Source organism: Molothrus ater, chromosome 12, assembly GCF_012460135.2.
Source record: "Molothrus ater isolate BHLD 08-10-18 breed brown headed cowbird chromosome 12, BPBGC_Mater_1.1, whole genome shotgun sequence".
Lineage (NCBI taxonomy): Eukaryota > Metazoa > Chordata > Aves > Passeriformes > Icteridae > Molothrus > Molothrus ater.
The window spans coordinates 14,154,673-14,168,012 of record NC_050489.2 but is presented as its reverse complement, the minus strand read 5'-3'; the positions used below and the strand labels follow the sequence as shown (position 1 = coordinate 14,168,012).

At 42.8% G+C, this 13,340-nt stretch overlaps 1 protein-coding gene across 4 annotated transcripts in view; it reads left to right on the top strand.

Moving 5' to 3' along the window:
- The window catches only part of CTCF (CCCTC-binding factor), a 35,022-nt gene that overhangs the window by 18,310 nt on the left and 3,372 nt on the right, over positions 1-13,340 (top strand). For 3 of the 4 annotated variants that reach the window (XM_036390643.2, XM_036390641.2, XM_036390642.2), the window contains 9 exons: positions 2,734-3,526; positions 4,158-4,328; positions 4,963-5,096; positions 6,416-6,536; positions 7,324-7,473; positions 8,787-8,947; positions 9,638-9,820; positions 10,220-10,355; positions 12,957-13,124. In XM_036390643.2, coding sequence (XP_036246536.1) covers positions 2,746-3,526; positions 4,158-4,328; positions 4,963-5,096; positions 6,416-6,536; positions 7,324-7,473; positions 8,787-8,947; positions 9,638-9,820; positions 10,220-10,355; positions 12,957-13,124 — 2,005 coding nt within the window. In that variant the 5' untranslated portion in view covers positions 2,734-2,745. Of the gene's footprint in view, positions 1-228; positions 246-2,733; positions 3,527-4,157; positions 4,329-4,962; positions 5,097-6,415; positions 6,537-7,323; positions 7,474-8,786; positions 8,948-9,637; positions 9,821-10,219; positions 10,356-12,956; positions 13,125-13,340 lie in introns of those variants that run through there. The other variant, XM_036390644.2, reaches the window with a different exon arrangement.

The following is a 13,340-nucleotide window of genomic DNA, read 5'->3' as shown; positions in this document are numbered from 1 at the left end:
AGGCTCGGGGTGCAGTGGCAGGCAGGGATGGCGGTGACACGGGTGGCGGGCAGGGATGGAGGCGGCGGCCCAGCCCGGTGCAGTGCCGCGTCTCGCCGCTCGGGGGCAGCCGTGTCCCGCCGTGTCAGCCCTGATAGCCGCGCGACAGGAAACGGGGTGAGAGGTGACAGAGGGACAGGGGCAGTGGCGGGGTCTGAGATTCTTTACCGGACGGCTGTAAGAATCCATCCATTCCTTTCTCACAGGTACACCCCCACTGTGAGTGTCTTTAACCCGAGTCTTGCTGCAGGCATTTCCTTGGTGTCCCTGTACGTCTGCATTCCTAGACTGGCAAACTTCCTGACAATGTGAGCCAAAGTCTCCATGTGTGCCAGTGTCCTGTTCCTTGGCAGACATAGGATTTTCTGCTTTACAAGTCAGAAGTGGTTCCTTCCTACTACACTATAGAATCATAGAGGACACTGGCACATTTTGGCCTATTGGCTCGATTTCTGGTGACTTAGCAATGTTGTTACCAACTGATATTGACAGGGAATGTGAAGGTCCTTGTGAGGGCTCCACCTCTGCTCAGAGCTGCCTTTGCTTGTTTCAATGTTGCAGACCTCTGCTCGGCACCAGAGTTGCATTAGCTTTGCAGATGGACTTTTGCCTTTTTTTCCCTCCATCTTAGATATTTTATTATACCTCCTTGCCTATTTACCTCATTTTTGTGTTGTTTAGCTATGTCCTTCCTTTTTATGTTCAGAGACTTTTGGTCACCTGGAAAGTCTTCTCTTCTCTCTGCAAATACTTAAGATAATTGTAAAACACTTTTGCAGTTGCTGTAGGCCAAAGACCTGCTCTGTTCTGATTGCCTGCTGTCTGGTGTTAAGTACTTACATCATCTGGTGTACTTCAGCTGTTTGTCCATATGGATTTGCTCCGACTTGAAAAGCTGACGGGTGGTGAAGGAAAGGAGAGGCGGGATCCCTGCGGGGAGTGCGCATGAAGCCATATGTCGCTATTCCTGGGGATCTGGTGCCCTCTGGAGACTGTGGCTGCCCACGACATCACCAGTGTCAAGACACCACGCTAATTTATGTCCCTGGTCTGGGCAGGCTGAAGAACAAGATGAGCTCTATTGTTTTTACAGCAGAAGTGATGATACTAGAAAAGACAGTAGAGTAAAAGCAAGAACTCTCTAAAAATAATAGCAATTACATGTCTTATAATTTTTAAAGCTGATGGAGACTTTAGCTGTGCTTCATGTTTTTCTTGTGTATAATCAAAATTGAGTACACAAGATTAAACATAGATATTTGAAAATAGTATGGGGATTTTAAAGTGTTGAGTTAGCAAGGGACATTAAATATTTATATTAATTCACTTAGCTGGTCTGAGAGGCCAGTCAGTCTAATGGGAAAATACAGAAGTCTCTTAGCAAACCTGGAACTGGATTCAGGAATTTTTCACAGGCTTAGTAAGGAAGCTGGCTTTTTTTTGTCACTTTCTTCTTACCCAAAATTGACGTTGGTACCTTTTTAATGCTTAATGAGGGGTATAAGAAATGGTATCCTGATGCAGAGGAGGTCTTTGGTGTGGCTAGGGACTTCTTATTTTCACAAAGTAAACCACCTGGAATAGAGACAGACTTACAAAATGCTCCTTTACTATGATCTTATTCCTTTCATTTGGGAAAAAGTTGCAAAATGATAATTTATTTTAGCTCTTACTACTCTTGAAACAACCTTCCTGCATAATGAGACCACAGGAGTTTAATATTTTAATTACTCTTCACCCCAACTGCGGTGAAGAGCACTGGGTGATCTGAGGAGGCACAAATTCTCAGTATTTGTTTGCGTGCAGCTACTGTCAGAGTTACATGCTGAACTCAGAGTTCAAATGCTGAACTTCTGTGTTGTTGTTCGTTTGTGACTGGATGGATGGATTTGACACAGGTATCATGAGATCCTTAGAGTCCAACCAGCTCAGAATCCACATCATTTACACTGAAGTAAGATTTTACCTGAGCTGTGTCTCCTGCTATGGCTCATTCAGCCAAGGAGGGAGTGCAGGGTGCATCTTCAGATCCACTCAGGGCCCAGCAGTGCCAGAGGTGGGAGCAGGAATTGAAGTCCAGACTGGTGACAAAGAGACATATTTGCCTAACTCCTTCATGTCCTTATGTTGTTCAGAGGAGTTTAGACTTGAAGTAATAGTAGTTTGGTATTAAATAAGTGCAACTTATGTTCTTGTGCTTGATTCTTAGTGCCTTTTTCTGGAAAAGTTCTGCAGTTCTCAAATGTAACACTTTCTTTAAGGTTGGCTTTTTGTTTTTAACAGTGTGGTAATTCTGTACCTTTAAAATTTAAAGAGCCAGAGACTGCCTCTGATACTGCTAAGTTATGTGAAATGATTAAACAAGCTCAGTAAGGAATAATACTACTGTGCATCTTGCTGGTGGGATTTGTGGTCTTTGAGTAATGGGAACATGTGTATCACTTAATCTCTCTTCCTTGCTTTCCTTCCTTTCCAAGAAGCTGATACAATTGTCTCACTGCAGGCAGCATTCTGTGATTGCCTTGGTTTGCAGTGTGATGGGCTTGTGGAGAACTACAGCTCTGAGCTCCTGTTTTCTGAATATGATTGGGATGCGTTGGGTGTTTCCAGTTAGGTGACTTGTCCTTCTGTGGGGTTTGTGCAGTTGTTAAATACATTGGATGGTGTGCAGCATTCATTCTCTTGTTTTTACAGCAGGAAGGTGAAATGGAAGGTGAGGCAGTCGACGCTATTGTGGAGGAATCAGAAACTTTCATTAAGGGAAAAGAGAGGAAAACCTATCAAAGACGCCGTGAAGGTGGGCAAGAGGATGATGCTTGTCATATACCACCAAACCAAGCAGATGGAAGTGAAGTGGTGCAGGATGTCAGCAGTGGGGTGCAGATGGTGATGATGGATCAGCTGGATCCAACTCTTCTTCAAATGAAGACCGAAGTAATGGAAGGTGCAGTGTCTCAAGAAACTGAGGCTACTGTGGATGACACACAGATCATAACACTTCAGGTTGTTAATATGGAAGAGCAGCCTATAAACCTTGGTGAGCTTCAGCTGGTCCAAGTACCTGTACCAGTGACTGTACCTGTTGCCACCACGTCTGTGGAAGAACTGCAGGGAGCTTATGAAAATGAGGTTTCCAAAGGAGGCCTGCAGGAGGGGGAGCCCATGATCTGTCACACCCTCCCTTTACCAGAAGGCTTCCAAGTTGTGAAAGTGGGTGCAAACGGTGAGGTGGAGACACTGGAACAAGGTGAACTTCAGCCACAGGAAGATCCCAATTGGCAAAAAGATCCAGACTATCAGCCACCAGCCAAAAAAACAAAGAAAAACAAAAAGAGTAAGCTTCGCTACACTGAGGAAGGCAAAGATGTGGATGTCTCTGTATATGACTTTGAAGAGGAGCAGCAGGAGGGTTTGTTGTCCGAGGTTAATGCAGAAAAGGTGGTGGGCAATATGAAGCCACCAAAACCAACAAAAATTAAAAAGAAAGGTAAGTTCCCCATCTGCAAATGGATTTTAAAAATGCTTTTGTTGTGGTGATTGCAGTATGACTGAGGCGAATGAATGCATTCAAGTGGGAGGAGAGCAGACATGCCCAATGCTGCTTGCTCACAATGTAATAATGCTTGACTGCAGTGTTTCTGGGGCACACCTCCCTTCTCCTCTCTATAGGCTGACAGGGAGATCATTTTCCACAAGTATGATACTGTGGCATTAATATTCTCATACAACTGTGACTGAAAAGATTGTTCTCTTTGCTGTACTGTACATGTAACAGTTAGTGTGCATGTTTTACATCAGGAGTCAATGGTGTCATTAATTCTGCGGGCTTTTTCATAACCAATTGCTGGGTAAGGTAGATGGTGCAAAATACAGTAATAAGTATGTTTGATTTTTGTTAAAACTGTGAGTTAAGGAACCCTTTTTAGAGTGCAAAAGGAGCATTAAGTGCTGGCATTCCAGTGAAAATTTAATCCAAAACCAGCCACAGGCAATGCAGTTGGATTTAGTGGTGCATGGTGGTTCCTTGCAGTACTTACACTCCCAAGAATCTTTCCTCTTATATTACACAGTAAACCACAGTACTGTCAAAGGCTAAAGATGGTTTCCTTCATGACCAGGTGTAAAGAAGACATTCCAGTGTGAGCTGTGCAGTTACACTTGTCCACGTCGTTCCAACCTGGACCGCCACATGAAAAGCCACACCGATGAAAGACCACACAAGTGCCATCTCTGTGGCAGGGCTTTCAGGACAGTCACATTGCTGAGGAACCACCTCAACACTCACACAGGTACTCTGGTTTTGTGTGCATTGTGTTTTAGGGTCTGCTCTGCCATCAAAACAAATAGATTGAAGGTAGACTCTTCTTGTTTTCCTACCTTCTCTTATGGAGCAAGCTCAAAAAGAGGAAACAGCGTAGTTGTTTTCTGCCTGGCCAGGTCAGGTGCAGAGCTTATCCTGTTCACAGGTACAAAATTGATCCTGGGCTTGATCTCAAGTTACCTGAAGTTATAGAAATGTTCTCTTTGCCTTGGGCATTAGCACTCATGTTTTCAGCTTGTTGTGCCTTACTGCCAAAAAAAAGAGTGTAATCCATAATCCCTCATTTTCTCTGCTTACTGAACTTACATCTGACTGGCTGGTTTCTAATGTGTAAACAACCAAGTGGTACAAAAATACAGGAGTCTATTTCCTCACTGAAAGGATATTAATTCTCTAAGATCTTAAATCTATTAGTTATTTATACAAAACCTCTGACTTTTGTGCATTCTAGTTGCTCTAATTTAATGTTTCAGAACATGAAAGCAGTCTTGCTAATTCACTTCAAAAACAAAAAATAAAATCCACAACCAGTGCTGCCCCATATTTTCTTTTGTCACTAAATCTCTGTGTCACTGTCTTCCTGTCTTGCTGCACACCATTAGGTACTCGCCCTCACAAGTGCCCAGACTGCGACATGGCCTTTGTGACCAGTGGAGAGTTGGTTCGGCATCGCCGCTACAAACACACCCACGAGAAACCATTCAAATGTTCCATGTGTGACTATGCCAGTGTGGAGGTATGGGACTTGTTACAGTGCTGACTGCTTCCTTGTGCACTTCAAAGCTTGTTCACCATCTGTTACAAACTCTTGTTCTTAGGCATTTCTTCTTTGGCCATTTGGTTGAAAGGCTCTGGGAAAAAGAAATTATAAATCAGGGCTGCTCTTGGAAGCAAATGGTGGGGTTTCCTCAGTGAATCAGAAAGCAATTTGAGATCACTTAACAGAAATTCTAGGTGATACCCATTTCCTCTTTGGAAACAATAGTTGTCACAGTTTCTTAAATGATTTGTCCTTTAAGCTGATTGCAGGAGTTGTGGTGTGCTTCGTGTTGAAGGAGACAGACATTTCCTGCTGCAGTGGGATGTTCTTTCAGTCCACAGTGCTTTCCTATTTTAGAAACATGCATTCTGCACATCATCTGTTTATGCCATGAAGGTGTCTGTAGCTAAAACTAATGAGCCTTTGTCTCAGTATTGGTGAAAAGCAGCTTTGCTAATGTTAGATGATAGCTTAATTTGCCTGAGCAGATTAGACATTCTTGAATGCCTTCCCTCCATGCAGTATTGTTAGATATTTTATAGGACCGCTTTTATACTGTGAAAGGAAATTTGAGCCAGATGATGAGCTACATAATTTTAAAAAAAATGGGATGTCTACAGTGGAAGAAGGCTACAGTGGGAGAGCTTGTGTAGGGGCTTCAGGGTTTTTTTTTTTCAGCCCACGCTATGCCTGCAGTGCTGTCACTTCTGGTCCTGTGGTTTGAGTGCTGAATAAGTTATGTTGCAGAGGTTTTCATAGTATAAATTAGGAAAGAATAACCAAGTTGGTCCTTATGAGGTCATGCTGCTTTTTGTAGGCATAAGTTGATGATTAAGCAGCATGATCAGGCTGGAGTAGAAAATGCCATACCGTTGGTGTTCTTGCTTTGAGCTGGGTTTGTACCTTCTAAATAAAAGCAGGAGGAGAAAAGAATTAAGCTTCCCCACATCACTTCCCTGTGTCTCTCCAGGATATTTTAAAATTTCAGGGTGTCTTCAGATGCTGAGATGATCAATAACAGTAAGGTGAGCACAGAGTCTAATGTTCCCATGCTTCTTGGGAACAAGCATCAGGCAAGACTGGGAGTGAAGCTGGGAAGCGAGGTAGAGTGGGCAGGAGCAATGGGAAAATGGCACTATGAAAATGGGAAAATGGCACATACTGAAATGTATGTGCTTGTTTGGTTTTGTGCCTAAGTAAATATAAACTGCCTTAAACTCTTGACTGGTTTTTTGTGCTTTTGGCAATCTGGCCTGCTCATCTGTGCTAACTTCAGTCCTGCCCTTGGCTTGCAGGTTAGCAAATTGAAACGCCACATCCGCTCGCACACCGGGGAGCGCCCGTTCCAGTGCAGCCTGTGCAGCTATGCCAGCAGAGACACCTACAAACTGAAGAGGCACATGAGGACCCACTCCGGTACTGATGCCATGTTCTTAGTGTCAGGGTGCTGAGGCTGCAGTGTCTGCTGACACACTGCAAACAAATACTATTGTGTAGTTTAATATAAAACCTTTATAAAGTGTAGCTGAAGAGGATGCACCGTGTTTTGTGAGCACTTGTAAATTTAAAACCAGGTTAAATTGCTTCATTGAGAAATGAGCTTGGTGGATTCTGATTTCTAGTTTGACTGTGAGGTGATAAAATGCAGGCACCTCTAGTATGAACAGAAGAAACTTCTTCTGTTTGCAGTGTTCCAGCTGAAGAGTAGAGCCATTTGTAGTTTCATGCTTCAGTGCATTTTTAAAAGCATCTCATGCATGTTAGTTCATAAAGATGCTAATTTTTTCTTCAATCTAAATAGGGATGATTTTAGCACAGAATGTTACTGCAGTGCCAAATTAATCATATTGCTAAAATTGATGGGGAGAAACATGCCCTTTTATGTATACATGAACATTCAGAACCTCCACCCCAAAAAATCTGATGTCACTTGCTCTCTTCTGGCAGCATGTAGGTCTTGCCTGTATTTCTCAGAGTAAGAATAATTTAACTTCCTTAAGGATTGAACTTTAGTTTCTTTGTAGAAAGACACTTACTGGAGCTATAACTTGCAGAGAAAGATGTTATCGAGTACTTTGTAAAATTAAAATTTCTGTTGTCTAGCTGTGTGTTGCAAGTTTCTGGGAGGTTATTTGGGGTTTCTTGGTGAGATTTCTTTTTAATAAAAGTACTTGTTCTATTTTTTTTCCTTTTGCTCCTGAAGGAGAGAAGCCATATGAATGTTACATCTGCCATGCTCGCTTCACTCAGAGCGGTACCATGAAGATGCACATTTTGCAGAAGCACACGGAGAATGTGGCCAAATTCCACTGTCCTCACTGTGATACTGTTATAGCAAGAAAGAGTGACCTGGGTATGTGTCTCCAAACGTGGCCATTTGCTGAAGATGGTACAAAACTTCCCAGAATTTAGAGTCCACATAACCCAACTGCTGTCTCTTAGCCCAATACCCAGTCTGGTAACTGCACAACATGAAGCACAGCTTCACATATGGGGCTAGTAAAACACACCTTTAGCTTCTATCTGCTGCAAGTTAGAACATTTTTCAGTTTCTTCTCATTATTTGATTTTTTTTTTTCCCAAACATACAAGGTAAGTTACTGTTTGCCCATAGATGCAAGGCATTTATTGAACTTGGACTGAGATTTCAACAGCATAAGGATTGGGATCTAAAAAGCAAGATCACTTGGCTTAACCTCCTGCACATTGGAGCCATTGTTTCATGCACAGATATTTTCATCAAGTTAAAAGATTTGAATTAGAGCAAGTATTTAACTTTCCAGGATTTGGAGCTGTGTGCTCAAAAAAGCCGAGTCCTTGCAGTAGGACATTCCTGATCTAGTGAGCAGTACCCAGTGTGATTCCAGCAGGCAAGCTCTTATGTTTCTAGAAGGTGACAAACAATATCGTGCCCAGAGCAGCTGAGGGAAAGGAAGGAGCCATGATTTGGCAGGACTTTCTGTCTTTAAACAGAATTATCACCCAAGTAATGGGAAGGCAGGCTCCCTTCCAGTAAAGACAAGTGCTACAGTGAGAGGCAGTTTGAGAGAAAGGCAGTCAGTTGAATGTCAGGAGCAAACAAGCTGATTTACAACAGAGGAAAACTGATGTTAGCTATGAAGAATTTTTCTTCTAATAATGCTTTAATCTACCCTAAGCTACCTCGTGCAGCTGTGGTATGCTCTTAGTTGGAGGATTTTAAATAAGTGACTAAAACCTTTCGGGGATTATCTGCTGGTATCCCTGTTGCCTTCTAGTCCTATCACTCTGATTTCTAATCCTGCAGAAAATCCTGTTTCCCCCCACTGAATTACCTGGCTTCTGGCTGTATCCAGGCAATTCAAGTTAGTCTTAAACATGGCAGTCCACAAGACACTTTAGTTTGACAATCATGTGTCATCAAATTCAAGTATCCTGAATCAGCACAGATTGCAAGTAATAACCAAATCTGGAATCCTGTGGAAAATCTTAATGAAGTTTTTCTGGGAGCTCTTTCTGTCTAGAAATTGTTCTGGTTGGTTTTACTTGTGAGTCCTTCAGGTTTTTAGTTGAATCCTAAATTCCACTGTTTTGGCTGAGCTTGGGAGGATCACTGAAGGACCATGGGCTCATCTTTCATGCTTGGAAAGCCACGGTGGTGAAAGCTTTTGATTCTTTTTCCTGTAGGTGTCCACTTGCGGAAGCAGCATTCCTATATTGAGCAGGGCAAGAAGTGTCGCTACTGTGACGCCGTGTTCCATGAGAGGTATGCCCTCATCCAGCATCAAAAGTCCCACAAGAACGAGAAGCGCTTCAAGTGTGACCAGTGTGATTATGCCTGCAGACAGGTAAGCTGGGGGCACCCCTTAAGAGTGTTAGGACAGGAGCTGAAAGTACAGATGGAAATCTTAGCTTTTAGCTATGACCAGATGTCGCTCAAAATTAAAACTTCGTGGACACTGGACTCTCCAAGGTAAAAGAGAGGGAAAGTTTAATTCTGACTCCAACATTTATAGATTTCCAAAAGAGACAGTTGATTGGAGGATGACAGTGCCACCTCTCCAATGACACTGGACAAACCAACAGTCAATCAAATTTCTCCTCCTCCATAAAAGAATGCAAAACAATAAGTTATTTGCATAAAGTGCACTAGACAGTTCATTACAAGAATGTAAACATCAGAAGGCTTAGAAGAACTTTAAAAAACAGGGCAACAACCAGCTGTCAAGATCGAATTAGCTGGCTAAATTTTTGAAGGGGGTAAAGGAGACTCCAAGTGGCCTTTTCTTGGTGTGATTCTGTCCTGTAGAGAAGAACCTTCTAATTCATAACCTTGATGTACCCCTTGACCAAGGAATAAGAGTCCATATAGGATGGGAAGAGCTAGGACTAAATATGCCATCAATCAAGATGTTCTTGCACTGCTGTGGAATCATTCTTTTCCTGATATTAACCATAAAATTTTGGCCTCGTTTTAGCTGAAAATTCACTTTTCTGTATCCATTGACACGAGTTTCCATTTTTCCTGTCCGTGCCAGGAGCGGCACATGGTCATGCACAAACGGACCCATACTGGAGAAAAGCCTTATGCCTGTAGCCATTGTGATAAAACCTTCCGCCAGAAGCAGCTCCTCGACATGCACTTCAAGAGATACCACGACCCCAACTTTGTCCCTGCTGCCTTTGTCTGCTCCAAGTGTGGCAAAACATTCACTCGCAGGGTAAGGGAATGTGCTTTGACTTGGAGAGGGTTGGGGTGGAATGAGGCTTTTTTAGTCAAGGGGAGGGAAATGTTTACCCAGAAGGAAAGATGGGTGAGGTAAAGGGTAAAATAATAATCTTTTAATAGAGCTCTTCTCTTTGAGAGGGAAGGAGAGGAGAGGGAATTGAGAATTGGTACCAGCAAACATTAGTGTTCACATCATGAGCAATGTGGAAATGCAACTTCATTCATAAAGTTAATGAATGTACCCATTTCCCCTAAAGAATCTCTCTTTAAAAAAAAAAAGTAAAAGACATAGTTACCAGAAACGTGTTTGAAAATACAGAGCCAGAATGTCTGATCTTGAATTCAATGCATCTTTTAACTTTTCTTGTGTTTTTGATCTTTCACTGAGTAGAACACAATGGCCAGACATGCTGATAACTGCTCTGGCCTAGATGGTGGGGAAGGAGAGAATGGAGGAGAGACAAAGAAAGGCAAACGTGGCCGAAAGAGAAAGATGCGTTCGAAGAAAGAAGATTCCTCTGATAGTGGTAAGAGCAGCTCAGTACCTTCTGAGAGTTACAGGTCTGTGATTCACTCTGTGTGTTTTGCTGCTGGTTTGCCAGTTCTGCAGGTTTCTTCTGGCACTTAAAAGAGTCTTGTCTGGTTGGCAAACACAGAATATGGTGATACATGGCCAAGTAGAGAGAGATGTACTGCCTGTGAGGGATAATACAGAGCCTGCTGTCCCAGGCCTGATCCAAGACAGTAGTTTAAAAAACACTGTCTGACACCCCTTGTGTCAGCTGTGCCATTCCTGTCCTGCCTGTGTGGGAAACTCTCTGGCAATTTTTTTCAGAGTCCCAAAAGAGGCTGTGTGGTTCTGCAGTGCATTGCTGTGCAATGATACTTGATCATTCTTCAGCATTTCTGGGTGGCGTGTCCAGACAACTCCACCACTGAATAGTTTGGTAGTTCTGTGGAGAAAGGCTGGCAACATCCAAGGGAGTGGTGGAGAATTATATGAAGGAAAAACTCAGTCCTACTCCTGTCTCCTGGTAGAGGAAAAACATCATCATGTCTTCAACAGGAAGAGCCAAGTAGAGTCTCAAGACCAACCAGTTCAAAGATGATTTTGCAGAAGGAATGTTGCTGATTAGTCTCTTTTATCTGGAGTGCTTTATCTAATTAATCAAGGGGTGTAGGTTGAGAGAACAGGGATCTTTCTGGCTAGACAAGGCATATCTGAAAATCTCATATGGCAAACTAGTTTTAGGATGAGTATGATCAAATGATTTGCAAACCTTGATTCAAAAACTGTAGAAATTGATGCTAAAACTCATGTTTGTATAGATCTTTAGAAGAATGTATCGGGTGAATTAAGCACATGTAACAAATTGTGCATTTAAAACATGAAAAGGTAATGGAGGCAGGGTAAAATAATTGATGGAAGGTAATTCAAAATGTGGCATTCTGGAGTATTGCATTCTTAGTATCTGGTTTGAAATCTTCCTGGGAGTTCAGCCTGTTCTGAAAACTCACATTTTATTTAGTTGGTTTGGTCTGAGTTTAAAGCAGTTTTTTGTAGGGGAAGCTGGTCAAAAGTCAGGCTTTTTAATGAGCTGATGATATGCAGTGAATGATGCCAGGCTCTGTGCTGAGGGAATCCCTTCAGCCTCAGTAGAAGTGGCAAGTGTGGGTTGACCTCAGAAGTCATTTGATAGATATGAAGAATTGACCAGTGAGAGCTGAGTAGCTGTAAAAAAGATGCGCTAATCACCTGCTTGAGGAATTGCATTATTCACTGTTGTGTTTATTTGGATTTCTGCAGTTTCATGAGGTTTGGCAGCTACTAAATATCTAAAAATTATAAGCAAAGCTGGGATGAAATAGACCTATCTGTGTTAATGAAGGGGATGGGGGAAAGACCAAACAGTGAATGATGGTTTTGTCTCCTGGCTGCCCAACATTAGACAGAATGTTAATTGATGGACATTGAGTTGAGGGGAGAATGTCATGAATCTCTTAAAAAGTGGGACCTGAGAAATCCAGTAAATTCTTCATGGGGAGAATCCCTTGAGTGATTGTAAAATCATGCAGCATGTACATGCCCCAGTGTGGGTTGGGGTTTTTGCCTTTAGTCAGATAAAAGGGAGTATCCTTGTGCCCCTTGTATTCTTGAGTGAAGCTACTCCTCTAGTGAACAGCCTTACAAATTTAAGGGCAATCATTTTGCTGTCCAAACAATATTATTCTCTTGGACATCTCTCACTGCTTTTTGTCTGCTCTGGGTTTGCCCAGAGCATTCTGAAAGTGTTGATGGTCCTCATCTATTAGGTTTAAGGAACGTTGTAAAGAATGAAGTGTAGAGCTTGAAGGGTAGGAGACTGGCTCTTGGGTGCCTGTTGGGGTTCTCCTGTTTCACAGAGATCCTGGAATGGTTGCTACAGCAATTTACATGGGATCTACCTCTTTTATCCTCTTGCCCCTCTATTTTCCCCACACTTCTTGAAATCAGCTCATTCCCTTCCCTAAACATCCTGCAAATAGTCCTTTGTGATCCAAAATGGCCTTCCTCCTGCATCCCATTGTGTCCCAAACAGGAATTCCCTAACTCCTCATAGTACCAAAGGTAATCTCAAGAGCTGCTTCCCATGATTGGAATGGGTTTCAAACCTGGTGGCTCTTCTGGGAGTGTCCTGGACAAGAAGTTTGTTCCTCAGAAGCTGTGAATCTGGGCTCCCACCTTCCATTGTGCAATGCTATGCTCTCTGTGTTGTGCAGGTGGGACTTGGATGGGCTGTTGGACCCTCTGGTAGGCTTGGGAGTAGCCCAGCCTTGTGTTATTTGGTCTTCCTTGTGCTGTTGTCTCTGAGCTCCTTTGTGCATGTGCAGAGTAGCTTTTACCAAATAATCTACCATAATTAAATTACCTTTTGCTTTCTGAAGGACAGCTTGTTCCCTCTAAGTGAGGGTAACAGATTAACAGTCTGTGCCTGCAGCTTCTGAACAAAGGCCTTACTTGCCTTCTTTCTCAGAGCTGACTCCTTCAAATACATCCCTTTTGGATGGGATTTGATGGTGCTTCTCTGTAGATGGATGTGTTTTATTCTTGTTAAAACTGAAGGTTTATCTGACATCCTTTCTTACAGAGGAAAATGCTGAACCAGATTTGGATGATAATGAAGATGAGGAGGAGACAGCAGTAGAAATTGAGGCTGAACCAGAAGTTGAGCAAGAGGCTCCTGCACCACCTCCCAGTAAGAAAAGAAGAGGAAGACCACCAGGCAAAGCTGCTGCGCAACCAAAACAATCCCAGCGTAAGTCACTGATTGAGGCTCACCTTACCCTGCTTGCTTGAGCACCTTTTGCCTTGGATTTGGCCATTCTTATAGATGTGATCCCTGCAAATGAGATTATTTTAAAAGTGGGTAATTGTACTTGTCTCTGCATTGCTAAGAACTCACCTTGAAATTTGTTGCAAGGGTTTCCTGGTCACGAGGGGACATGGCCACTTCAGGCCAGGCTAGAAAAGA